This window comes from Tympanuchus pallidicinctus, unplaced genomic scaffold, assembly GCF_026119805.1.
Source record: "Tympanuchus pallidicinctus isolate F22 unplaced genomic scaffold, pur_lepc_1.0 scaffold57, whole genome shotgun sequence".
Lineage (NCBI taxonomy): Eukaryota > Metazoa > Chordata > Aves > Galliformes > Phasianidae > Tympanuchus > Tympanuchus pallidicinctus.
In genome coordinates, this window is record NW_026294777.1 from 243682 (window position 1) to 270222 (window position 26541).

General features: G+C 53.5%; 1 protein-coding gene across 1 annotated transcript in view; it reads left to right on the plus strand.

Annotated features, from left to right (window-relative positions):
* SHANK3 (SH3 and multiple ankyrin repeat domains 3) overlaps positions 1–26541 on the plus strand; it is a 279947-nt gene that overhangs the window by 78758 nt on the left and 174648 nt on the right. The window contains exons 10-11 of the mRNA XM_052705382.1: positions 6998–7064; positions 19166–19505. Coding sequence (XP_052561342.1) covers positions 6998–7064; positions 19166–19505 — 407 coding nt within the window. The remainder of the gene's footprint in view (positions 1–6997; positions 7065–19165; positions 19506–26541) is intronic.

Here is a 26541-nt window from a genome sequence, read left to right on the forward strand (position 1 = left end):
GACAGCTTTACAACATTTTCTCCTGGTAGATCGCTGCCCTGCTCAGCTGCCCTTTATCAATCATGATGCAGTTGAGCTTCGGGCTTCCCATCGCTGGTTTCAGCCCGCAGAAGCCAATCTGATGATGAATGATTTTCTGTCATCATGTAACAGGTTGAAAGCTGGTTTCTTTCTGAGGGCCTGAGCGTGAGCACGCTCCAGGAACGTCGTACCCCAGGCCTGCTGCCCTGCATAGGACACGCATCCCCTGCCCTTGTGCTGGGTGCTGCTCCAGGCACAGCATAGGCTGCTCACCCAGAAGCAGCCTTTATTTGCCTGATGAACCTTTATTTTTATCTTTTTTTAAATTTAGCTTCTCTCTTAAGGCTTCCTCCTCATCATCATTTTATTCAATTTATTTTCTCTCTCTTTTCATTTGAAGTTTGTCTTGCAGAAATTGATCAGGTTTCTGGCCTCCTGGCTTCCTCCCACTCCTCCTCCAACCTTCAGTGTGAGACTGATCTAATTCTGAGTCAGATGCCACCTCGGTTTCCATTATCCCAATGATGTTGCTGACTTGAAATCATCCCTGACCTGCGGCAGTCGTGCTCCTATTTCAGATGCCACAATAGAGCCTCTGCTTTGCTCCAAGCCCACCGGGTCCTCGTCCTTCAGGCTCAGGCCCACTCAGTTCTGATGGTAAGGGCCATTCTGCACACAGATCTGTGCTGCTCAGGTCCTTGAGAGCATCCTTCAGTGGTGCAGAGCCCAGATGATAACAAACACTGCCAAGAGGACTGGCCTTTCCTCTTCATCTGACGCTCCCTGCACTAGATGGCCCCGTTCGTCACGACTCCATCTGAACAAGTTAGCTGAGAGATTCACTGATTTGTTCCTCTGTCCACCCTGCTGTACCTGAGGCTCTGTGTTTGCAGAATGCTGGGTTCAAAGGGACCTCTGGGGCCATCTGGTCCAACCCCTGCACCAGCAGGGTCACCCAGAGCCGCTTGCCCAGGGCCACCTCCTGGACTGCCCTGTTTCAGCTGGTGTCCGTTGCCTCTTGTCCCATCACCAGGCACTGCTGATGTGAGCCTGGCTTCTCTTCCCAGGTGCTGCCCATTTGTGGATCTCGCATTGCTCTTTGTGTTTTAATGATCTCAGTGTCTGTGTGGGCCCCATAAAGCTCTGGCCAAAGCAGTTCTTCCCTTGCAGAGCCTTCCTTTGAGCCTTCAGGAGATGCCACCAGCCCACCTTCGGCCTAAATGGGAAGCTGAAGGTTGCTCCTTCCTGCAGCATGGCTGGTTTATGGAAGCGGTGACCTCCAGGGCATCCCATCTGTTGGCTGCAGAGGTGTCCAGTGCCCACAGATGGAGGCAGGCTGTGGGGAAGGTGAGGTGACCCCCCACACCAAGGCTGCTGGCGGTGCTCACACTGCATTTTGGATAAGGCTCTGCTGTTCTCCCTGCTGCCTGTGCTGATGGCTGCCGTCCCCACAGGAGAGAGAGGCAAGATTTACTCCTCTGAGTCTGCAGCTCTTATTTCTTCTCCTGCTCAAAGGCTTCCACGCTGCTGCCTTAAAGTTTTTCAGCTTCCCAGGAGGATTCAGATTTCAGAACTCCCTGCTCCTCTTGATGGAAGAGATCACAGAATCATCTGTCTCTCTTTAGGACGGTTTTGTGATGCATCTCCTTAGGAAAATCATCGTGCTTTTCCAGCAGACCCATATGCCTCATCTGAAACAACCAAGAAGGCTCTCTCTCTCTTAGGCTGAATGGCTACAGCTCTGGATTTATCTTTTGTTTCTCAAGTACGTTTGCCTGATGCAGGTGGTTGGCAGACACTCCTTGTAGGCTGAGGAGCAGAACGTCGATCTCGCTGCCTGTCTGAAGTTCCTCTTCTAAATCTGTGAGTCCGGTCCATAGGAAAAGAAGAAAAAAAAAAGGTTTTTTTTTGCTGTATAGGCCATGGGCAATAAGTTGGGCGCTGTCAACACGCTGCACGGTTGGCTGGCAGAGGCAGAGGGCGTCGGAGGTGTGTTTATCTCAGATCCGCTGCGCAGCTCATGCACAGGAGGCACAGGAGGTCTGTCTGTTGCTTGCAGGCAGTGTTTGGTCTACGGTGTAGTCATACAGCTCCTGACCCCAACGACACCTCCTGGAAGCAGCAGACTATCTGCATCTGTGCCGTGTCAATTGCTGGGAACGCGTTGGGAGTTCCTGCTCATATGGCAGCCCAGATGGAAGCACCGTATGCGAGCGGTAGGAGCCACCCAGTAGGACTGCCAGACTTCTGGGAATCTAGAACAAATATAGAACATGCTTCACAGCTCCTGGCCGAGTGAAGGTAGGCAGCTCTGCACAAAGTCCTGGCGCCCATTCGTGTTCTGGTGCTGTCAGCTGTGCTGATCAAAAAGGAAGACGTTTGGCTCCCCGTTATCTGTGAGAGACAGAAAGGCATCAACGCTGGAAAGCCTCTCTTTGGAGACGTTCTGCAGAAAGCAGTGTAGAAATGGCTGACGTTGCAAAGTTGGGCAGGGTGCGAGTGCTGCTCAGAGACTGAGGGGAGTTAAGTGCTACAGTGCCAAATTGCTGCCTGCAGCCAACCAAACTGATGGGCTGCTTTCACAGAGTCACAGAATGGCCAGGGTTGGAAGGGACCTCACGGATCGTGAAGCTCTGACCTGCAGCCACACGCAGGGCCACCAACCTCTGCATTTCATACTATACCAGGCTGCCCAGGGCCCCATCCAACCTCCAACACCTCCAGGGATGGACGGGGCATCGCAGCCTCTCTGGGCAGCTGTTCCAGCCCCTCTCTGCTCTCACAGCACACAACTTCCCCCTGACATCCAACCTCCAGCTGCCCTCCTTCAACTTCAAACCATTTCCCCTCGTCCTGCTGTCATCTCCCCTTTCGAAAGCGTTGACTCCCCTTTCTGCAGGTCCATTCCCTTCTTGCCCCAGCAGCATGGCTGATAATTGCATCCTTCTCACCCCATCTTATCCCATAGCTGCCGCTGCTGCACCTCCACTTGCTCCCTCCTGGCTCTGCTCCTGCCTTCTCTCTGTGTTTGCACCCAGCTTTTGTCAGCACACGTTTTGCACGCCCAGGATGGTAACAGCAAAGTTCTGAACTTCTCCAACTGTTGCAGCTCGCAGCTGAGGAATGCCTCTAAGAAGGTGGTGTGCTTCAATGCAGAGCATAACATATTTGGAGACTGGTTTGATTCAGAAAGCATTTTTTGATGTTTTTTCCTCAAGTCTGAGGTTCCAGCATGAGCAGAGTGTACTTTTCCAGCTATAAAAGTGCACAATAATACCCAGCATTTCATAGTTGCACAATCTGGCCTCTACTTACTGTTACCATAAAGCTAAACTCTTTCTAATCAAATTTGCCTTCCCCTTTTTTTTCTTTCCTCTTCATGGACTTCCCTATCAGCTTTTATGTCACCCGGGGGCTTCCCTCAAGCCAGAAGCATTTGATGGGGACTGACTCAGGGTTAGTTGGGGTTTGGCTGCTCCTCTGTCTCCCAACCCACCCCTTCCCTTGCATTTGGGAGCTTTGCAGTGCGGTACCCCCAGCAGTGACTGTGTCAGCTCCAAGTGCTGCAGGACCTGGCCATTCCTCAGCAGAGGGAAATGCAGCTTTGTTGTGGATGCTTTCTGACACTGAAGAGCAAACGGGGCTAACTCACCCCTTGGCCCCCCCAGTGCTCATACTTGTGAGTATATGCACCCAAGGTGTTTCTATACACTATTGTGTCATCACTGCACGAGGGGAGGGGCTTCATTTTGTAAATTATCTTTTTGAACTTCAGGATAGTTGTTCTTTTGGTAGGACAAGGGGGAATGGCTTTAAAGTGAGACAGGGGAGGTTTGGGTTGGATATGAGGAGGAAGTTTTGGAGCCAGAGGGAGGTGAGGCACTGGCACAGGTTGCCCAAGGAGGCTGTGGATGCCCCATCCCTGCAGGCATTGGAGGCCAGGCTGGATGTGGCTCTGGGCAGCCTGGGCTGCTGGTTGGCGACCTGCACACAGCAGGGGCTTGGAGCTGATGCTCACCGTGGTCCTTTTCAACCCAGGCCATCCTATGGTTCTATGATTTGCACTTCCCATGGAAAATGCCTATTGCAGGTTGAAGCCTTCCGAGGTCCTGGCCATGGGGTAACCTGCTGCAGGTGGGAGCGGGTAACCTGGAGCTCTGGGCTGAGCCAGGGGCTGTAAGGGGCAGCCCGGTGAGGCCCTGCAGCACTGCTGTGGATGGGTATGGGATTGATAGAGGAAACTGCCCTGATCCTTAGGTAACACAATCAAACAGGTTGCCCAGAGAGGTGCTGCTGCCCATCCCCACAGACAGCCACGCTCAGGGGATGGGGCTCTGAGCGCTGGTGGAGCTGTGGATGTCCCTCCTCACTGCAGGGAGTGGGACCAGATGGCCTTTAGAGGGCCCTTCCAACCCAAACCACTCTGTGATTGTATGATAAACAGATTTCCCATCTCTGTGCCCTCAGAAAAGCCTCAGGACCCAGAGCTGTGCCCAGCAGTGTCCCACGCTGTCTGTTGGAGGCGATCGTTTCAGCGCTAGGATCCATCGTGCTGCAAAGGCCCAGCTGAGGGAACACTGCAATAAGGGAAATCCTTTCATCTTCCTTGCGTTTCCCAGTTGAGTTGTGAAATGCAAACAGCTCTTCTCCCTTCTCAGGGATTGATGTGAGCTGATATTCGTAGCAGACGCCTCCTTCAGCGCGTTGCTTCTCGCCGCTCCTGGAAGCCACAGCGTTTCCAAGGCTGTCACCTGCATGGGATGGGTTATTGTTTGAACAACTCTGAAGCTGAAATGCTTCTTTCAAACTCTCCTTTCCGGCCTTTTGCCAGTCTGGGTGCTCAGCTATCGGATCTCCCCACGTTTGTTTGATTTGTCCTTCTTTACAAAAGCTTTTGTTGCCTCTTTACAGAATGGGACCTTTGGGACAGCAAGCCTTGTGCACCTGTGTGTAGAGAGAGGGGGATGCAGTTGAACACAGGCTGGGGGGAATGCAAGTTTGGACTCACTTCTCTGTTACTGTGGGCTCGTTCTGAGGTTGCACAGAAAGTCTCCTTCCTCCTGGCCATCGCTGATCTTGTTCAGTTCTGGCTGAGGAGTTGGAGCCTGAATTCCAGGCCTCGGGAAAGAAATAAATCACATAAACATTGTTGAGCTGAGGATAGTAAGACTATTTCTGCTGATAAAGGATCATAGTAGAGAGGTGTGCATGCTGTACTGAGTCACCGAATTAAAAATATCCCTTTGTCACAAGTTAGTGGTAAAATGCAAACGAACCTCGTGTTTCCAAAAGCTGTTCCTGTAGGAGGGCTGAGCAGCTGGAGCTGCACCCGGCTCCGTCGGTGTCTGGGGGGTTTGGCATCCCATAGAGCCATAGAATGGCCTGGGTTGCAAAGGAGCACAGCGCTCACCTGGTTCCAAGCCCCTGCTGTGTGCAGGTCGCCAACCAGAGCCCAGGCTGCCCAGAGCCACATCCAGCCTGGCCTCCAATGCCTGCAGGGATGGGGCATCCACAGCCTCCTTGGGCAACCTGTGCCAGTGCCTCACCGCCCTCTGCATGAAAAACTTCCTCCTCACATCCAACCCAAACCTCCCCTGTCTCACTTTAAAGCCATTCCCCTTGTCCCATCACTATCCACCCTTTTAAACATCCGTTCCCCTCCTGTTTATCCGCTCCCTTCAAGCACTGAAGGCCACCATGAGGTCTCTCTGGTGTCTTCTCTTCTCCAAGCCAATCAATCCCAGTTCCCTCAACTTTTCCTCACACAGAGCTGCTGCAGCCCTCTGCTCATCTCAGTGCCTCCTCTGGACCCACTCCCAGAGCTCCACATCCTTCCTGTGCTGGGTTCCCCAGGCCTGGGTGCAGCAGTGCTGCAGATGGGGCCTCACAAGAGCCGAGCAGAGGGGGACGATCACCTCCCTGTCGCTGCTGGCCGCCCCGTTTTCATGCAGCCCGGATCATGGTTGTCCTTCCGGGCTGTGAGCGCACACTGCCGGCTCGTGCCCAGCTTCTGGTCCACCAGGACCCCAAGTTCTTCTCCGCTGGGCTGCTCTCAAGATCTTCCCCCAGTCTGCATCAATAGCTGGGATTGCCCCGACCCGGTGCAGCACCCTACACTTGGCCTTATTGAGCATCATTAGGTTCACATGGCCCCACTTCTGCAGCCTGTCCAGGTACCTCTGCATGGCTTCCCTTCCCTGCAATGTATCGAGCATTTCCTGATGGGCTGGATGGTCTCAAACATCCACCTGAAGCTCACACAGGGGTGTGGGGATGGCCCTGGCAGGGGCACAGTCCATACAATGCAGGACCCAAGCAGCCCAGAGTGGTTCTTTGAGCTTAATGTTCCGAGGAGCAGCAATGGATTTTCGTGTTCTCCTTCCAGTTTCAATTTGGTTCTTTCATGTTTTCGGAACCAGGTCCAAAAAATATTCTGTTGGAAAATTGTTCTGATTTTTGTTGTTTCAGGTTGGAATTGGGAACAACCTGTGCTGCAAAGAGCAGCCAGCACTGCACAGCTGCCCAGGGCAGCGGGGAGCCCCCATCCCTGGGGGTGTTCAGTGACCACAGGGATGTGGCACTGGGGGATGTGGGCAGTGGGCTGGGCTGGGGTTGGATTGGGGATCTCAGAGCTCTTTTGTGGCTGAATGATTCTGTGATCTTATCAGTGCCTACAAGTCATTCCTGGCTGGTGTCAGGCATACAACCACCGAGCTGTGAGGAGATGGGAACGGTGATCTGCGAGCTCTTCGCCACCTTTTTGGTGCACAACCATCCGCAGACGCTCTCCCTGCAATGCTGGGAGTTTTTTCACCTTGGGGTTACTGACTGGGCGAGCTGAGGCAGAACAATTGTTGGCTTTGCATCCCCCACGGAAAGCAGCTGTTGTCAGTCCATATGGTGCAGTCTGTGCAAGCGAGCACGGGATCAGTGCTGTTCGGAGCCGCTCAACTCTCTTCCCTCCCTCTCATTTCAGGTGGCCATAATTGCAGGAAATTTTGAGTTGGCTGAAATCATCAAAACCCACAAAGAGTCCGATGTTGGTGAGTTGGATCTTTTTTTGTTTTCCTATCCTCTTTTTTAATCTTCCTGTGGAGTTCAGGGCTGTTGTCAGGCGGCTTTGTGACCTGGTGCTTTCGTGGTGCTGCTCGCGGTGGCTGGCACAGCCTGCAGCCTGCTTTGGGTCTCTGGAGCAGCAGGATGGATCTGCTTTCCTTCTGGGACCATCGGTCTTCAGCTCATTTGTCCAGCACAGTGTTTGCTTATGGCTGCTGAGATTGCCAAAGTTAAGAGTGAGCCAAATTGTTTGGAGTGGGTCTGAAAAGCGCAATGTGAAATCCTTTGCCTTTTGTCTCTGTGCATTTTTGGGGCCGTTTCATACTGGAGCTCTTCTCCTGCAAAAGCTGTTAGCCAGAGCTGGGGCAGGGAGACGTGTCTTCTTGCAGCAGGGCTGATGGTTATGGAGGTGCCCCACCACAGAGCTTCTATAAGCGATTGCTTCTTTCAGTTTGGTATTTCCTGCACCACCTTTTCCCTCCCAGCATCTCTTCTCTCCATTTGTAGTGTAAACATTATCCTGTAATCATGCAGAGCCGACCTTTAGGTCAGGTGTAACAGCAGCTGGGAGCAAAGAAAGAGGGGTGTTTGAAGGGATGTCATTCGTCTTCCCAAGCAGCTGCTGTGCATGGAGAGCGCAGCGCTCAGGCAGTGGCTGGACACGTGCTGCCGATGCACAGCATTGAGCGAATTCCCTATTTTTGCTTTGCTTGGACACTTTGCAGCTTTTGCTTTACACTCTTGAACAGTTCTTTATCTCAATCTGTCCGTTTTCTCACTTCTTACCTTTCTGATTCTCTCCCCAGTCCTGCCTTGGGGGGGGGTGGGTGAGCAGCTGCGTGGTGCTGAGCTGCCTACCAGGGTTAACCCACAACAGGCTACAGGTGGAGCACGACTTGTGGAGACTGGAACAGTCTCCAGCTGTTAGGCTTGGCTCTTGGAAGCATCCCTGAGTCTGGGATCCTGCACCCCAGCTCGTCCTTTTATCACTTATTTTCTCAGGCTCCCACTAACAGCTGAATCACAGAGCCATAGAATGGCCTGGGTTAAAAAGGACCACGGTGAGCATCAGTTCCAAGCCCCTGCTGTGTGCAGGTCGCCAACCAGCAGCCCAGGCTGCCCAGAGCCACATCCAGCCTGGCCTCCAATGCCTGCAGGGATGGGGCATCCACAGCCTCCTTGGGCAACCTGTGCCAGTGCCCTCTGAGTGAGCTGCTGAGGACCTTTGAAAAGAGTCAGAAAGGATTTGGGGAAAAGGCTGAATCTTATCAGGAAGTGTTAGAAACAGTGCTAACGAGAAGGCTGTCCTATTAATCCAAGGGGAGGGAGACTGCAGTGGAAGGGGTATGGGAGTAGATGACCTCCAGCCTCAATTGATTGGATTGATGTTTAACAGGGTGGCACAATTTTATTGAAGAAGTTCAAGGAAAATGGCATGAAACCGTGTCAAGTAAGAATGAATTGTTTGTGCTTTCGATGGGTCTGTTTGAACAAAATAGGTCAGATAACAGTTGCGAGCTGATGGCACACAAACCAGCAGGGCCAGATGGCATCCACCTGGGGTCAGTGGAACTGGCAGATGAACATCCAGGCAAGGAGAAATTGCCTTCTGAAGTTCATTAAGAACTGAGAAGTGCGAAAGTCCGGCTGGAGGAGAACAAGGTTATTTGGGAGCACGATGTGGGGTGGGAAAGGGGTCAGCGTGAGGTGTGGGGGCTCTGGGGCACCTCCTGCAGGGCTGTTTGTTTGCCCCATTGGCATTCAAGTCTTCAATCTGCTTCAGTCAGCGCCTGTCAGCCATGACTCGGTGTAATCAGACGTGCTCCTCATTACCTGTTCTTCACAACAATTTGCGGTGGCATTAATTGCACGTCGTTTTGCATCAGCTGGATCTCGTGTCAGCTGCTCAGCAATTTTCACCATCCCTCTTTCTGGGAAGTTCTCTTAGTCTGCAAGTTTTCAAGTGTTTGTTTCAGCTGATGAGTGGCTTTGTCATCGTGATGTGATGCAAATGCCTCTCCCTGCTGCTTTTGGAGTAGAGTTCTGCATCTACAAAACAACCCGAAGGCCGTTAGAACTTTCCTTCCTTCCGTACGCCACTTGGTTTTTGTTGGTGTTTTGTCTCCATTTTGAATGCATTGTAACTCCGTATTGATTTCAATTATTTTCCCCAATTAGAGGATAAATACATCCTACAATACCAATTGATGTCTTCAGTTTGCTGCTTTTGTCCAACTAAGTACTTAACCGTCGCTGCTTTGTTTCACAACTGTGGTTCTGTGACTGCTGTTCCTTTTTTTACCTCGTGGTTTTATTCATATTTACTCTTCCTACACGGAAGGAGATCCAGGGGAAACAGTGCAGCATTAGTTCAGTGCTGAGAAATTGGTCTTAAGCATGTAAGAGTGGTTGGGACCATCTTCCCTCTTTTAATGCCAAATCGAATCGGGTCATGATTCACGGTCACTAAGCAACCAACTTCGAGTCAAAGGAATTCGTTCATCATCAGTCATAACGAGACCCAAAGCAGTTGCCCTGTCTTACAAAAAATACCTTTTTTGTTGGGGAATTCCAATCTGCATGAGATCAGCATCACGGCAGTGGTTTTCCTTAGGGGTGGTGGTAGGGGTGGGGAAGTTCCTCACCCCCTCTGGGCCGGTTCTGCAGCTCTGCTGACCCACAGCACTCCGTTCTTTTGGGATGCATCCACCTCTTGGCTCACATCTGCTGGAAATCCTGCAGCCCTGGCTCCCTGGTGGCTCTGTATGGGAGCATTGGTGGCACAGAGCCTTCCTCTCTCCTTTTACCTTGGAACAGATGTTTTTTTTCAAGGTGTTTAGGAAGGTGAAGACCTAAATTGGGCCTAGCAAGGGTCAGGAAGTGACAGGGACACGTAGCTCCTCACTGTGTCCTTCCCACGTGGAGATGATGAGCGGTGCGTATCCCAGTGCATGCGTGTGTGAACGGACAGCAGGGCATTAATTTAGACCACGACACTTTTGGAAGATTCCAGGAGTCTTCAAGCACTGAATTGTCCATAAAAACACCCAGCTTTGGGTGCCTCCACCAACTCAGGCCCACCCGTGGGCTGGGGCACCTCCAGGGATGGGGCACCCACAGCTCTGGGCATGACTACCACCAGGCTCTGAGGACATGCAGAATGGCATACAGCAACTGATATAAACATGAGACAAGCAGAAGTAGAGGCTGTGACATACATTTTTTCCTTTCCAACTTCTTCCCCTGATTCCTTCTCAAAGGAATCTTTGGTAGATGTTGAAAAGCTTTGCACCCAAGCCATTAGTGATAGGACCAGAGGGAATGGCTTCAAGCTACGGCAGGGGAGATTCAGGCTGGACATTAGGAAGTGTTACTGTTCAGAAAGGGTGGTCAGGTGCTGGAATGGATGCCCAGGGAGGTGGTGGAGTCACCGAGCCTGGGGGCGTTCAAGGAAAGGCTGGTGTTGTGTTGAGGGACATGGTTTAGTAGGAGCTATTGGGAATAGGTGAACGGTTGGACTGAGTGATCTTTTAGGTCTTTTCCAACCTTGGTGATTCTATGATTCTCTGATTCATAAATAAGTACTCGCACGATCAAAACCTTCATTTCTTTTTGCCTGATTGTGTCAGGTTTCCCAGAATGTGTAACAAATGTGGAAGTTTTTGCTGAGCTTAATCTACCACCCGTGCTTTTATTTTTTGCCAGTGACCTCTGTGTGTGTATGTGTGTAGGTCATTGCTAAAGATAAAAAGCATGTATATGGCTGTACCAAGAACCAGCTTGCTGAATGATATTGGAAATAGTTCCCACTCCGTTCTATTGCCTTCTATTTGGTCAGACTCTGGAACCAGGGAGGTGGGGGAGTCGCCTTGTTAAGTGTTCCATAAATGTGTAGATGTTGCACTGAGGGACATGGTTTAGTGGGGGAATATTGGTGGTAGATGGACAGCTGGACTGGATGATCTTAGGGGTCTTTTCCAACCTTGGTGATTCTGTGATCTATCTATACGGGTAATTGGAGCATACTAAGTTTCTATGTGACTTGCTTCCTTGTGCCATCTACAAAGACCTCTTTCCTCACTGTTGTCAGTCAGAATACTGAGCGACCTGAAGCCTTGGTCTCACCAGCCCTTCAGTTCCTAAGGAAAGAGCTCTCTGTTAGAATAAATAGAATGTGGTTGACTGGTGGGGCAGCTCCTGGGTCCTGCTGGAAGGTGGTTATCTTCAGGTGAACCAGGTGATGCTCAAAGCTGCCTTCCAACCCAACCCAACCCAACCCAACCCAACCCAACCCAACCCAACTCAACCCAACCTAACCCAACTCAACCCAACCCAACCCAACCCAACTCAACCCAACCCAACTCAACCCAACCCAACCCAACCCAACCCAACCTAACCCAACCCAACCCAACCTAACCTAACCCAACTCAACCCAACCCAACCCAACCCAACCCAACTCAACCCAACCCAACCCAACCCAACCCAACCCAACCTAATCCAACTCAACCCAACCTAACCCAACCCAACCCAACTCAATCCAACCCAACCCAACCCAACCTAATCCAACTCAACCCAACCTAACCCAACCCAACCCAACTCAATCCAACCCAACCCAACCCAACCCAACTCAATCCAACCCAACCCAACTCAATCCAACCCAACCCAACTCAATCCAACCCAACCCAATCCAACCCAACCCAACCCAACTCAACCCAACCTAATCCAACCCAACCCAACCCAACCTAATCCAACTCAACCCAACCTAACCCAACCCAACCCAACTCAATCCAACCCAACCCAACCCAACCCAACCCAACCCAACCCAACCCAATCCAACCCAACCCAACCCAACCCAACCCAACCCAACTCAACCCAACCCAACCCAACCAACAGGTTCTATGAATTACAGTAAAGCAGAGCTGAGATCTGTGCTCTTGTTGGCACATCACATTCAGTGCTCTGATCTGGAGATGTCACACAGCAGAAGTCCTGCTGTGGTCCTGAGAGCACAGACACTCTGCAGAAAGTTACTCCAGGCCAGGAAAATTGAGCTGAGTTGTGTTGGCTGTCAGTGCTTGTTTTTTGGACGTTACGTTGAGGGATATGGTTTAGTGAGAACTATTGGTGATAGGTGGGTGGTTGGACTGGATGTTCTTGTAGGTCTTTTCCAACCTTGGTGATCCTGTGATTCTGTTTGGAAATGGCATTAAAAACCAACTTGGTGACCTGGGTGTGCCTTCATCGTTGGGCACGGCGCTGGGAGGAGCAGCACCTCTGGTGGTGGATTCCCCTCACAGAGGAGGAGCATCGCCTGCTGTACCTCATGGTGGGGCTCTGATGTCCTCTCCATGCTGGGTGATGTGGTGATGTGGGGGAGCGTTGAGCCTCTGTTCTCACTGGGGTTGGCTGGGTGTGTGTTCTGCACTCACCATGGTACTCTTTGCCAACGATATCTGTGTGTGTGTGTAGGACGTTGGTAAAGATTATAAGCATTTATACAACTGTACCTCTGGCACTTTGGAAGGAATGATAGAATCACAGAATGGCCTGGGTTGAAAAGGACCACGGTGAGCATCAGTTCCAACCCCCTGCTGTGTGCAGGTCGCCAACCAGCAGCCCAGGCTGCCCAGAGCCACATCCAGCCTGGCCTCCAATGCCTGCAGGGATGGGGCATCCACAGCCTCCTTGGGCAACCAGTGAAGGAAGGAGTATTGGGCATAAAGGCCAACGGTTCAGTGAGTGCTCCTGCAATTCCTTGGAACTGAACTGCAGCTTTTGGGCTGCTGGCTGGAATGTACAGAGCCAAACCAGCATCCTTGATTGCTGCCCTTGGAATGGAGGGAGGAAGTTTGACAGTGAGGCTGAGAGCCTCCTCCCCTGTGCTGCTCACAGGTGAATTGGCTGCACCTTTGGGGACAGCATGGGGGAAAACTCGCGGCTTTAATTAACGTGTATTTTTAGCAGCTTCAATTTCAGTTACACAAATACGGAGTAAGGGCTGCTCCCACTGTGCAGAGCTGCGCTGCCAGCAGAGGAGTGGGAGGGGGAGAGAAGAGGGGCTGTGTCCAGCCATGGAGCACCAAATGTGAGCGCGGGTCATCGAGAGCCACATGGAGACAGCTGGAGAAGTGTTGGAGGATGCTTTCAGTTTTGTTGATTGAAAAAAGCAGAGCATCGCAAGGCTCTGATTCCTGCCTGAGGAATGCTTCTCAGTGCTGAAAATCATAGAATGCAATCACAGAACCATAGAATGGCCTGGGTTGAAAAGGACCACGGTGAGCATCAGTTCCAAGCCCCTGCTGTGTGCAGGTCACCAACCAGCAGCCCAGGCTGCCCAGAGCCACATCCAGCCTGGCCTCCAATGCCTGCAGGGATGGGGCATCCACAGCCTCCTTGGGCAACCTGTGCCAGTGCCTCACCGCCCTCTGCATGAAAAACTTCCTCCTGATATCCAACCCAAATCTCCCCTGTCTCACTTTAAAGCCATTCCCCTTGTCCCATCACCATCCAGCCTCACAAACAGCTGTTCCCCCTCCTCTGGAGCAGGCGGCTCTGCTCAGCCCTGGCCTTGCGTCCCTTTCCTCCATCTCTCCTTCCTGGAAGCGACACCTGGGAGTCTCCTGGAGCAGCAGGGAGGTGCTGGGTGCCTCCTTCCTTCGCCTCGGTAATTTTCCACTGTTAAAATGTAAATGTAGCCTCTCAGCCTGGAACTGCGGAGACATTTGCACTTGGTGTGCTTTTGCTCTTTTACATGAATATTTAACACCGAGCCAGTAAATCTCTAAATAACCTCGCAGTGTTGATTGCCTCTTGGCTCATTACCCACAGCTCAGGGCTGCCTGGAGCTGCTCAGGTGCTGCTCAGGTGCCGGCACAGCGCTGTGGGTCCCGGGGCTCCTCGGGGAGCTCTGCTGCACCTCACAGCAGTGGAGCAGTGAGAGGCATTTCCAGCCCCAAGCTTTGCATTCCTCCTTCTGCAGGGCAAAAGCAAACATGGAAGTGTCAGATTAGCCGGGCTGGCTGGAGCACGGCTGTACTTCTTGGAGCGACGCTGTCATGGTAACTGGAGTGATTCATTTTGCTGCAAGATCCACAGTAAACACACTTTGATTAAACTCTTGAGAAGGTATAGAAAAGAATCTTCAAAGCTGATTGTACGAACTGCGCAAGTTTTGCCTTTATTGCTCTCACTTCTCTCCCTTCCCCCATGGGGCTGAGGGGAGGAAGCCCTCCTTGGACAGGATGCCTGCACCTGCTGGCCGCAGCTTGGGCTCAGCTCTTCCTTGTTGTTATTACCAATTTCAGGTGGTTTGGGTGCAGTGAGAGGCTGCTTTGGGATCCCTGTGTCAGTCTGTGCTTTGAGGCATTGGGGCAGAGCCTCCTGGTGAGGGCTTCCCCTGGCAAACCAAGGCAAGGCAGCTCTCCCCGTTACAGCTTCGTAGACTCACTGAGATTGCAAAACAGCTCTGAGATTCCCACCCCATCCCACCGTGCCCGCTGAGCACATCCCCAGGTGTGATGGGACACCCACTGTGTGCAGCCTGGAGCATCACAGCCTTCCTGTGCAGGAAAGAGCTTTGGTGGACACACATCTGTGTCCTGCACTGCCCTGTGCGTGCAGTGGCCCTGATTCCTGCTGCCTGTTCTTGTGGCAATGTCTCTGCCAAGTGCTGATTTTCTAACGGACTTCCTTGTGCAAATGGATGCACCCATAGCAACCTTCCACACCAGGCTGCCTCCAGTGTTTGCTGTTTCCTTTTGGAGTCCATTTCACGGATTTCCCTCCATGCAATATGGGTTCCTCTTCTGTCCTTTCTGCCGCCTGGCCAAAATACAACGTCCTATTCTGCAGTTCTGCCTCGTGCACCAGGTTCTGTCTCCATCTTGTTGCACAGTTGAGTGCAGTTTTGTGCCTCCGAACGTGTCTGATTTCTGCTGAGAGCAGCTTGCACTGTGCCTGCATGGCACAGCGTGGATGGAAGCACACACATTTGATGAACCTCTGGAGAAGAGCCCTGCATCTTTTGTACAAGTGATAGCTGTGTTCCTCTGATTGCCCTCCTCCTCCTGCAGCAGCCTGCATGCCTGCTTCTCTGCACTCTCAGTTAAAGCCAGGCTTGCTAAGCAGGTGCCATCATCCCTGGATCACTGACTTCTCTGCAGCTGCACAGTGATCTCGAGATGAGCCCCAGAGCAGTTTGGGCTGCAGATTGAAGCACTGAGGCTGGAGCAGATGAGGCGTCCTCCAGCACTGCCTGGGCTGTGGGACCTCCTAGGGTTTTGCTCAGCCCTGTGCTTTCCTCTGTGCCAGGACAGGTGCCTGGGTCCCAGCCTGCAGCTGCCACGTTCAGGAGGCACCTGGGAGCCCAAGGTGCTTCACAGCCTGCATGTGCATCATTAGAGAAGCCTCTGCTCTCATGGCAGTAATAGAAAACCTTTGTTTTCTGCTCTGTTTTTGGACTCCTGACTCCCTTACCCCTAAATCACACTGTGGCAATGGAGGGAGGTGTCTCAGCCTTGCCTTGCGCGCAGTTACTGTGCGCGGGGGCCTCATCGAAATCTCTCAGATGCTGCAGGTGTCCTTCAGGAGACTGAACTGCAGCTGGGCTGCTGTTGTCAGAGCGTGCTGCTGCAGTTCAGTGCTCAGGAAGCTTTAGCTTTGCAGCCTGTGATGTGACCTGTAACCTCTTGTTTGCTGCTGTGCCACGCGGTGCCTCAGGGACTTTTGTGTTTGGCGCTTTGTAGGTGGGTCTGTGAGCAGCAGAGCGGTCCTGAGCTGCTTTCTTCAGCCCCACTGGTGTGAGGCTGAGACGGGGGCCGTGTTTCCCTTTGCTTTTGGGGTGGCTGTGATTTTGGTGCTGAGAGCAAGCCATCTGAATGCGCGCAGTGATGGGCGCTGCTGCGCAGCGCGTGGAAATGGGCCATTAATGGGGCAGCGCGCATTGAAGCACTCTCACTGCCCCGTGGCAGAAATCAAAGTGCCTTCCCTCTTGCCAGTGAGCCCTCCAGCACCCTGTTTGCATCCCACTGCTAACGGCTGGTGCTTGCAGTGAGCAGCTCATGATGAGCTCCGCTCCACCTCTCCCTGCACGCAGGCTGTGCTCAGCGCTCCTCGGTTCTGCCGAGAGCAACGGGAGCAGAGACCTCACACAGCCCAGAAGGGTCTCTGCCAGGTGTTGCTGCTTTCTTCCCTTGCAAGATGAGTCACTGCTTGCTTTTTTTCTTTTTTTTTTTTAACTCCTCTTATTTTGAATGCTAACAATGTTGGGGTTTTTTTTGGATTTTTGGTTTTGGTTTTTTCATGGAGATCGTATTCCTTATGAGCCCCTCCTGATTGCAGATGTTTTATGATCACAGGTTCACAGAATCATAGAACGGCCCAGGTTGGAAGCGACCTCAAGGCTCACGAAGCTGCAGCCCTGCAGCCACACGCAGGGCCACCAACCTCCCCATCTCACAGCAGCCCAGGCTGCCCAGGGCCCCATCCAAGCTGGCCTCCAACACCTCCAGGGATGGACGGGGCATCACAGCCTCTCTGGGCAGCTGTTCCAGCCCCTCCCCGCTCTCACAGCACACAACTTCCCCCTGACATCCAACCTCCAGCTGCCCTCCCTCAGCTTCCAGCTGTTTCCCCTCGTCCTGCTGCCATCTCCCCTTGCCAGGAGTTGACTCCCCTCCTGTCTGCAGGCTCCCTTCAGCTCCTGCAGGCTGCAATGAAGTCAGCCTGCAGCTTCTCTTCTCCATGCTGAAGAGCCCAGCTCCCTCAGCCTGGCTTTGTAGTGGAGGTGCTGCAGCTTTGTGGTGTCTTCATGGAGAGCGATGAGGGGCTGGAACAGCTGCCCAGAGAGGCTGTGATGCCCCGTCCATCCCTGGAGGTGTTGGAGGCCAGGTTGGATGGGGCCCTGGGCAGCCTGGGCTGCTGTGCAATGTGGAGGTTGGTGGCCCTGCACGTGGGGGGGGTTGGAACTTCATGATCCTCGAGGTCCCTTCCAACCCAAACCATTCTGTGATTCTATGATTCTGTGATTAAAGATGTTCAGGCCAGTGCCTTTCATCCCCAGTCAGCGTTCAGCACTTCTAGTAAAAGTAACTCTGTGCCTTTATTTCAAGAACCATGCTTGAAGGACACGGGTTGCTTTGGTTTGACAACAGATCTTTGAGAGCAGCATGGAGCTTCCTTGCATTTCCTGCGACTCTCTGCAGTTCCTGATAACTCTTAAAGCCGTCGGTTGCTTGCGCCCATTTCATATTTGCTTCTCTGATTTGATTAAAGTGTTTTCCTACGAGCGGTGATGCAGTACAGAATTAAATGTCTCCTGGTGGTCTGTCATGTCAGGATGACACACGGATCCAGGGCAGCTCCTGTCAGCCCAGCACGTTGAATGTCACCACTGGGAGGGCGGCCGTTCGCCTCTGACTTCAACTTCACTCCCCTGTGTTGTGTTGATGGCAGTGACCGTAGGTTGGAGTCCTGCAGACTCCCACGCCTGAATCCACAGCACGTTTTACACGGCCTGGGCCATTCCTCTTTCCATCAGCCATCTCTTGTTGCTTCTGGGTTCTCCTTTTGTCCTCCTTGCCCTCTGGGTGCCCTGGATGCAGGGCACGGCGCTGCCGGCAGAAATCCTCCCTCCACGTGGCTGGAACATCAGAGAACAAACACATCGAGTTGCCATGGCAGCAAGAAGGTTTACAGGAGCCTGAAATTGTTGTGCTTTGAACCTAAAATGCTCCTCAGGAAAATATTCCGAGCGCAGCAGTGCTGGGAGAACTCAGGCACTCAGTGATGGAGCGGAGTGTGAGCTCTGAGATTCCCAAACCCCAACCCATCCCCCCCAACCATGTCCCCCTATGCTGCATCCACAAAGGCTCTCAAGCACCTCCAGGGGGGACTCCTCACTGCCCTGGGCAGAAGTTGGATTTGGTGATACTTGTGGGTATTCCAATCTGGGATATTCTGAGTGAGCTGCATGTTGTTGACGATGTGTTCCCCGCTGAAGGATGCCTCACTTGAAGCACACCGAGCTTCAGAATGAAAACAGATTCATTGAGAAAAATGTGTCTTTCCTGACCTGAGGTCTGCATCACTTGGGCTCCACGGCGCACACGTGCCACAGCTGCAGCACAGCGCTCGTCCCTCTGTGGCTGTGTGAAATCCCATCTGCAGTCCCCCTCACTCTGCACAGCTGCTGGCAGAGGGGGGTTTTGGCATCTCCAGGTGGCTTTGTGCAGTCTGCTTCTTCCAGACACTGCCAAGGGTTAGGAAAAGGGTTAAGAAGGGCAGGCTTACCCCCAGAACTGAGGAGTAACTGGTGGCCAGGATCACTGCCAGTGACCATGTGCATATACCCACCTCTGGGCCAGGCTGTGGACTGCAGGGGGTCCAACTGGTGGCCCTGACCCTCACCATGGCTTTGGCCCCACTGAGGACTCTTTGGTGCTTCCCCAGATGCTGCCTCTAAACCCTCCTGATACAACTCTTCCACTCCTTGTGCTCCCAGCCCGTGGCTGTTCCCTGGGAGAGAAGCATGCACCGTGTGCCATGCTGAGATGGGAGCTGGAAGCAGATGGAGCCTTGTCTGTTCTGGCTCCTCCTGTGCTCCCATAAGGACGTGCCTCCTCTCCTGGGTGGTGAGGTCCTGGCACTGCTGCCCAGAGTGTGGATGCCCCATCCCTGTAGGTGCTCAAGGCCATGGATGGTTTCTGAGCTGGTGGTGGGCACCGAGCCCACGGCAGGGGTGGGGGGGGAAGGGGCTTTGAGTTCCCTTCCAACCCAACCATTCAATGATTCTATGACAATTCCTATCCCATCTCCGCGCTCCTTCTCTGCTACCACCTTCCTGCCCCAGCATGGCATTGAATCACAGAATCATTAAAGCTGGACAAGGCCCCAGCCAACCCCAACCCACCCCCACCGTGCCCATTGACCGTGTCCCCAGGTGCCATATCTACTCCTTTTCCCGAGCACCTCTGGGGGGACGGTGACTCCGCCACTTCCCCGTGCTTCCCACCCCAATGCCGCACCGCTCACCGCCCGGCTTCGCCCTGCACACCCAATCCCTAACGCCCCTTTCCTGCCTCTTTTGCAGTGCCTTTCAGAGAAACTCCCAGCTACACGAAGCGGAGACGGATCCTCGGCGCCGGCGGCCTCTCCTCCCCTCGAATTCTGCAACGCTCTGCCAGCGACAACAACTTGAAGGCAGAGAGCCGGGCGTCTTACTCTCCGGTGCCCTCCCTGCGCAGCCTCCCCCCCCAGCTGCTGGCCCAGATGCAGGAGGCTGCGGTGGGGGTCGGTGGTGGGGATGGCAGCCTGGCCAGCTCCAGCAGCGCCCGCAGCGCCCACAGCCGCTCGCCGTCCCTGCAACGTGTGCAGGAGGAGAAGGAGGTCGACCTGCCCACGCTCCGGAGGAGCAGCCGCGGCAAGGCCAGGTGAGAGCTGGGTGGGCGCAGTGGGACTGGGCTGTGTCGCATTGGCACCCATGGGAGAGGTGGTGAGACACGGGCTGGCGCCAGCAAGTGCCAGCAGTGCATGGAGAAGGGATGCTCAGGGCTTGGCGTGAGCGCAGTGGGGGGCTGCTTCAATCTTCTCCCCATCCCTCGGTCTAATTTTGAGTCTCGAAAGAATGGTGAGCACATCGATTCCATGTTGTGCTCGTTGTTGCCATGGCAATGGATGCATCTTGAAAACTAATACTTGGAGGTGGCATACTGCAGAAAAGCTGGCCCTGTGTGCGTCCGAGCCGGCTTCTGGCTGTCGCTGCCTCCTGCATACCTACAGGTGGTTGCTTTCTTGAACCCACTCGGGCCTGGGAGCTGTTGGTGGGCACGGCCACGCTCCCGTTGGTGGATCAGGACCAACATTCACTGTGCTACAGGGATGGCAGTGGCCCATCCGTGTGACTTTTGTTGTCCTGCTGCGCCCCTGTCACCCAGCGACCGTGAGCAGCACCAACTCCAGCTCTGCTGCTGCTCTGCCTCTGGGTGGAACCGAGGCACCGAGTGCTGATTTTTAGGGCAGAGGCCTCCCTGCTAAAATGCTGCTGCAGGGCAGGAGTTGAGGAGAAGGCCTCTTGGTGAAGGCTGGGTTCAGGCTTTGCTTCATGAAATCCTCTGTCGGAGAGGCGAACCGCAGCCATGCCTGGTGTAAAGTAATGTGTGCTGGGGGGGGTAATGGGGAGCTCCAACACTGCGTGTGCAGAGCAGGAGGCTGAAGAGTGGGTGGCAGCTGTGGGCTGTCCTTGTGCTTGCTGATGAGCAAGCAGGGAATAGGCTTGGGCAGCAAAGAACCCATCTGCAGGTGACAGCTCTTTACATTAAATGCCATGCAGATACATCTTGGAGAGTCTTCGAGGTGATCTGAAGGGATCAGGGAGACAGAAGCATGTCAGTGAATGAAAAATAAGGAGAATAAGTGCAAAATAGCTACGAGAGGGTCCTGGGTGGGATTCCTAATGAACAGTTTAACCTGGGCAGGTTTGCAGGTTGTTTCCTATGCAGTTGGGGAGCTCTGCTCACTGCAGGCTTCAGAACAAAGTGTGGTGGAACCACATCACTGCAGGTTTGGTGGAGGAAGACGTGGGCACAGCTTGGTGCTGTGGTCGGAAGCTGTGCTGGCACCTGTGAGAGTCTGGGGACAGACTGAGCTCCACGCACACCATGAAAACCATCGCCAGGAGTTTGATAGCAATGAAAAGATCCTCTGCTCTGAAGAGAGATTTAGGAGAGCGGGATTGTTACCTTAGAAACGACATGGATGGGAGGAAAAAGGTTAAAAACATTGGGAATATGGAACGGCTTGTGAGAGGGAAAACAGGGAACTTCTGATTGTTTCGTGGCACCAAGAAAAAAAAGAGCATGCAGTGGAATTAATGGCAAGCAAATTCAAAACCAGGATGAGACGGTGCTTTTCCCTGCAGTGAGTCTGGAATTCACTGCCTCGGGAGCTTGCTATGCAAGGGCACAGTGTGATTATAGAAGCATTAGGAGGTCAGAGTGAGGGAAGTCACACTGTGGGCTTTTGTAATCAGTGCTTCTGGAGCTCCTCCTGGAACCACCGGGAGCCTTGGGGACACACAGAGCAGCTCTGCCCATCCTCTGCCTACTGCCTGGGCTGGGGCATGTGATCCTTCCTGGCCATCTGCATTTAATGATGTGCATCTAAGACGTTTTATTCCATTTTTTTGTGTATTTCTGTAGGGATGGCAGCATTCTGAGGTTCTGAGCTTGGGGCAAGTGGAACATGCACAGTGCAGGCGCTGTGCTGAGCGTGGCGGTGAGGCTGGGGCAGTGGGATGAAGCCGTCCTGGTGATGGGAGGAATGTAGAGCATTGAGTTGAAGCTCAAGACTGGGAGCCCAGGAGGCGTTCACTTGGTGGAGAGAAGGCTGAGGGGAATCAGAGCAGTGCTGAAGGGTGGATGATGGTCAGGAGGAGGGCGCCAGGCTCTGCTCGGTGCTCCCAGCACCAGGACAAGGGGCGGCTTCATCCCATCTGACAAACCTGATGCCATGCTATGAAAAGATGAGCCGCTTAGTGGGTGTTGGTGAGGCTGTCGATGTGATCTACCTGGACTTCAGCAAGGCCTTTGACACTGTGGCAGAATAACCGGGGTCGGAAAAGACCTTCAGGACCATCTGGTCCCAACCATCAGCTCTGTCCTCAACAACACTCATGGAGAAGCCAGCTGCCTGTGGTTTGGAGGGGCTGCGCTGCTGGGTGAAACGCTGGCCGGGCACAAAGAGCTGTGGTCAATGCAGGCAAATCCAGGCATCCCCTGGGGCTCAGCACTGGGCTGATGTTCCTGTCGAACATCTTTATTAATGATCTTGATGAGGGCATCGAGTGCAGACAGGCAGGGAGCGTTGATCTGCCAGAGGGGAGAAAGGCGCTGCAGAAGGAGCTGGACAGACCGGATGGATGGGCTGGGGTTAACTGTGTGAGTTTCAATAGGGCCGAGTGGGGGGTCCTGCATTTTGGGCACAACAACCCCTCCAGGCTTGGGGAGGAGTGGCTGAAAGCTGCCTGATGGAAAGGGAGCTGGGTGTGCTGGTGGGCAGCAGCTGAGCGTGAGCCAGCGGTGTGCGCAGCTGCCAAGAAGCCAAAGGTGACCTGGCTGGGATCAGGAGTGGTGGCAGGAGCAGGGAAGTCGTCCTGCCCTGTGTTCAGCTCTGGGGAGGTGCTGGGTTCAGTGTTGGGCACCTCGGTGCAGAAGGGACGTGGAGGGGCTGCAGCGGGGCAGAGAAGGGCAGCAAGGCTGGGGAAGAGCTTGGAGAACGTGGCCTGCAAGGAGAGACTGAAGGAATGGGGCTGTTGGGTCTGGGGAAAAGGAGGCTGAGGGGAGACCTGATTGCTCTCTGCCAGCATCTGAAAGGTGATGGCAGCAGGGTGAGGTTGGTCTCTTCTGGCTGGTGACGAGGGGAAATGGCCTCAAATTGTGCCAGGGGAGGTTGAGGTTGGATCTGAGGAAACGCTTCTGTGCAGAAAGGGCTGCTGAGCAGTGCGATGGGCTGCCAGGGATGTGGTTGAGCCACCAGCCCTGGATGTGGTTCAAAACCATCTGGATGCGGTGCTCAGGGCCGTGATTCAGTGGAGGGCTGTTAGAGTTGGGGTGGGATGGTTGGGTTGCGGTTGGACTCGATGATCTTTGAGGTCTTTTCCAACCTGAGCAGTTCTGTGATTCTATGATACTTTACCACATCTCCGTGCTCAGTTCCCAGTGATGTTTTCTTTTCCAAGAGGAAAACACTGATAAGTGAAAGCACACCATGAACACCTGGAGTCCTCTCACATCTCCCCTCCCAAAATCGTGCAGGAAAATTGGTGCTGGGTCAGATTTTGATCAGAATTAAACACAAAGAAAAATCCACGGCTGCAGCACGTGTCCCCAAATCCTTTATTCTGAGGGAGGAAACCGCCAGCAAAATTCTGATTGTTTTGCAAATATATTCGGGCTGGCAGACATCATTTAAGGGAAGAATGGTTTAGCTGCAGCATTTCACGTTTTCCAGGGGCGATGCTGTGTGCGTGGGCACGGGGCAGAGCTGGGGGTTGATGCACCCCATAGGGTTTGGGGCAGCCTCTCTCTGAGCATCCCCAGTGGTGCTGTGCTGTCCCCTGAGCCCACGGCTGGGAGCTGCCCTGGAGAGGTGTTGGCGGTGCAGACGGCTGCCATCCTCCCCCAATTCCCTGAGCTCTGAGGGTCTGCAAAGCCCCGTGTGTCTGTTTGTACCCACAGCTCTGTCCCAGAGCTGCTCCGGGCAGCAGCGTGGTGCAGGTGCAGCACAACGCAGCAGCAGATGATGCTGTGTGTTTTTCAGGCTGTGGTTTTGATAGCTGCTAATGCTGCGTTCTGTGAGATGCCTGATGTGTGACTCACATCCCGCGTGTGAGAGCCTCCACCTTTTTCCTTTCCTCCCTCAAATCCCACTCCATAACAAGTGTTTCCCTATCTGGATCGTGCTGCGGTTGATGTCTCCTGCACGGATGGAGCACCTTCAGCTTACCAGGGTCTGCTTAAACCCAAACCTTGTGCTTTCCCAGGCTTTCCCATGCTTTTGGGACACGGTCTGTATCGCGTGAGCCTTCAAAGATGAGCTTCAGTGTTCTTAGATTGCTTCAATCCACCCTTAAACTTCTCACTTAGATGTGCAGTCTGGCTCACCCCGACATTAATTAGTTCCCATTGCTGGTTTCCAGGTGAGCTCTTTCCTCTCAGCCCCTGCAGAGGTGCATTCCATCTCACACTGATCTTTGTGTTAAAGGCTGATTCAGTGATGAGCAGACATTAAGTTGGTCTCCTTAGTTTCATCCACTGGAAGCTTTCTCTCTCTGCAGTTACCCAAAAGAGCACCAACCATTTCCAGCTATTTGGGATCTTTTCTTGCTGTCAGTGGATTTGCAGAATGCTTTCTTGTTTGCTTTGCTTCTCACTGCAGTGGCACTTCTTGTGATTGTGCCTTCTGGATTTTTCTATCTGGTGTGTGTATGTGTGTTTTGCCCACAGCAATCACTGCTGCTTTTCAGTTTCTATAGCGTTTGAAGCCTCCCCTCCAGCCTGCCCTCCCTCCAGCCTTCCTTCCCTCTCTCCCATCTTCCCTTCCTGCCTTCCTTCCTTCCCTCCTGCCTTTCTTCCTCCTGCCTCCCTCCTTTCCCTCCTACCTTCCTTCCCTCCTGCCTCCCTCCTTTCCCTCCTGCCTTCCCTCCCTTCTGCCTTTCCTCCCTCCTCCTTTCCCTCCTGCCTTCCCTCCCTTCTGCCTTTCCTCCCTCCTCCTTTCCCTCCTGCCTTCCCTCCCTTCTGCCTTTCCTTCCTCCTGCTTTTCCATCTGCCTTCCCTCCTTCCTCCCCTCCCTCTCTCCCGCCTTCCTTCCCTCCCATCCCATCCCCCTTCCCTCCTCCCCACCTTCCCTTCATCCTTCCCTCCCTCGGGTGAACACTTCCCGTTTTGTGACCATCCCCTCCAACTTTGCCTTCATGTTCTCAGCCTCTTGGAATCGGAGCACACAGTGTCCTGTGTCTGTTTTCTGCACCTTGTGTCTAACAAGTGGTCGCAGGCACAGCCCAGGATCTGGCTGGACATTCCAGACCCCACTCCTGGTAGCACATCTCAGCTCAGTGCATCCCTTAAGCAGCTCTGCATCCCTTAAGCAGCTCTGGGTGATGCAGCACAGGAGAGCTGTGTGCCAAGCCCAGCTGGTGATGCTCAGAGCAGGACGCACGCTGAGGGAAGCAGGGATTACGCTGCCTGTGCTCCAAAGAGCCTGCTCTGCTCCTGGCCACGAGCATCTCTGCAGCAGGCAATGCAAATTGCTGCTATGCCCGTGGCTGCTGCAGGCAGAGAGCACGCGGAGCACCGCTCCTCCGTGCACAGAAACCTCAGAGCTTTGCTGGCAGCACCCCTCACACTGCTGGCCCTTCGCCACCCTGAGCAAACACCACAGAATCACAGAATCACAGAATCACCCGGGTTGAAGGGACCTCAAGGATCATGTAGTTCCAACCCCCCTGCCCAGCAGGGCCACCAAACATCCACATTCAGATCAGGTTGCCCAGGACCCCGTCCAACCTGGCCTTGAACACGGCCAAGGACGGGGCATCCACAACCTCCCTGGGCAGCCCGTTCCAGGGCCTAACTACTCTCCTTGTGAAGAACTTCCCCCTAACATCTAACCTAAATCTTTCCTCCTTCAACTTGGATCCATTTCCCCTTGTCCTGCTGTTGTCAGCCCTTCTGAAGAGTTTACTCCCCTCCTGGCTGTAGGTTCCCTTCAGGTATTGATAGGCTGCCATGAGGTCACCCCGCAGCTTCTCTTCTCCAGGCTGAACAAGCCCAACTCCCTCAGCCTGTCCTCATAGGGGAGGTGCTCCAGCCCCCTGCTCATCTCAGTCGCCCTCCTCTGGACCCTTTCCAAGATCTCAATGTCTTTCTTGTACTGAGGGCTCCACACCTGGACACAAGACTCCAGATGGGGCCTCACAAAGAGCCGAGTAGAGAGGGACGATCACCTCCCTGTCCCTGCTGACCACCCCTCTCCTGATGGAGCCCAGGATCCCATTTGCCTTTCGAGCTGCCAGAGCGCACTGCTGCCTCATGTTCAGTCTCTCGTCCATCAGGACCCCGAGGTCCTTCTCTGCCGAGCTGCTCTCAAGGACAACAACACCCTTCTTCTGAGATTGCTCAAACGGCACTTATTGCATCAACTGCATCCCAGGGATCTGATTTCTAATAATCGTGACCTCTCCTCAGGGGGGTTTAATAAAACAGAAGCCTTGTCCCGACCTCTCCTCTCACGTTATCGCGTTCAGCCGTGCGGACCGATGCATTATTCCCAGGCCGATTTCCCCCTCAGCACTGTGAATGAGATCTTTGCCCTAAGTGCTATCTCGCCGCTTTGTTTATTTATTTATTAAGAGCCTCAGCCAATTTGTTTTACCTTCACAGCTTCTGAAAGGCTCTGAGCCACTTGATTTGTTCTGGGGATTTGAGGAGAAACGGCCAGAGATTGTTTCGTTCTCTCCTGCACTTTGCTTCTCAGCCCGGTGCCAGCTGTTAATCTGAGTCCATCCTGCATCTCAGCTGCAGCTTTGGACTCCTCCTCACAGCAGAATCATTTCCTAGGGGTGCTGGGAGCACGGAGCTCCGTGGTGTGAAGGCTCTGCCCTGGGTGCACTGTTTGTGGCGCAGCGGTGCAGCAGTAGGGGGCTGTGCCCCACACGTTAGATATGGGGCTTTATTTTGGGGTAGGATGAGTGAGGAGCAGAGTTGGAGCATCTGTTGCTCCTGGTGTGGTGCCACGGTCTGAGGTAACGCCTTGTTTGGGGGGTGGGAGGGGAGTTTCAGGCTGGACATTAGGAAAAGTTTCTTCTCCAAAGGAGTGGTTGGGTGCTGGAATGGGCTGCCCAAGGAGGTCACCATCCCTTGGGGGGGTGTTCCAGGAACGTTTAGGTGTTGAACTGAGGGACGTGGTGGA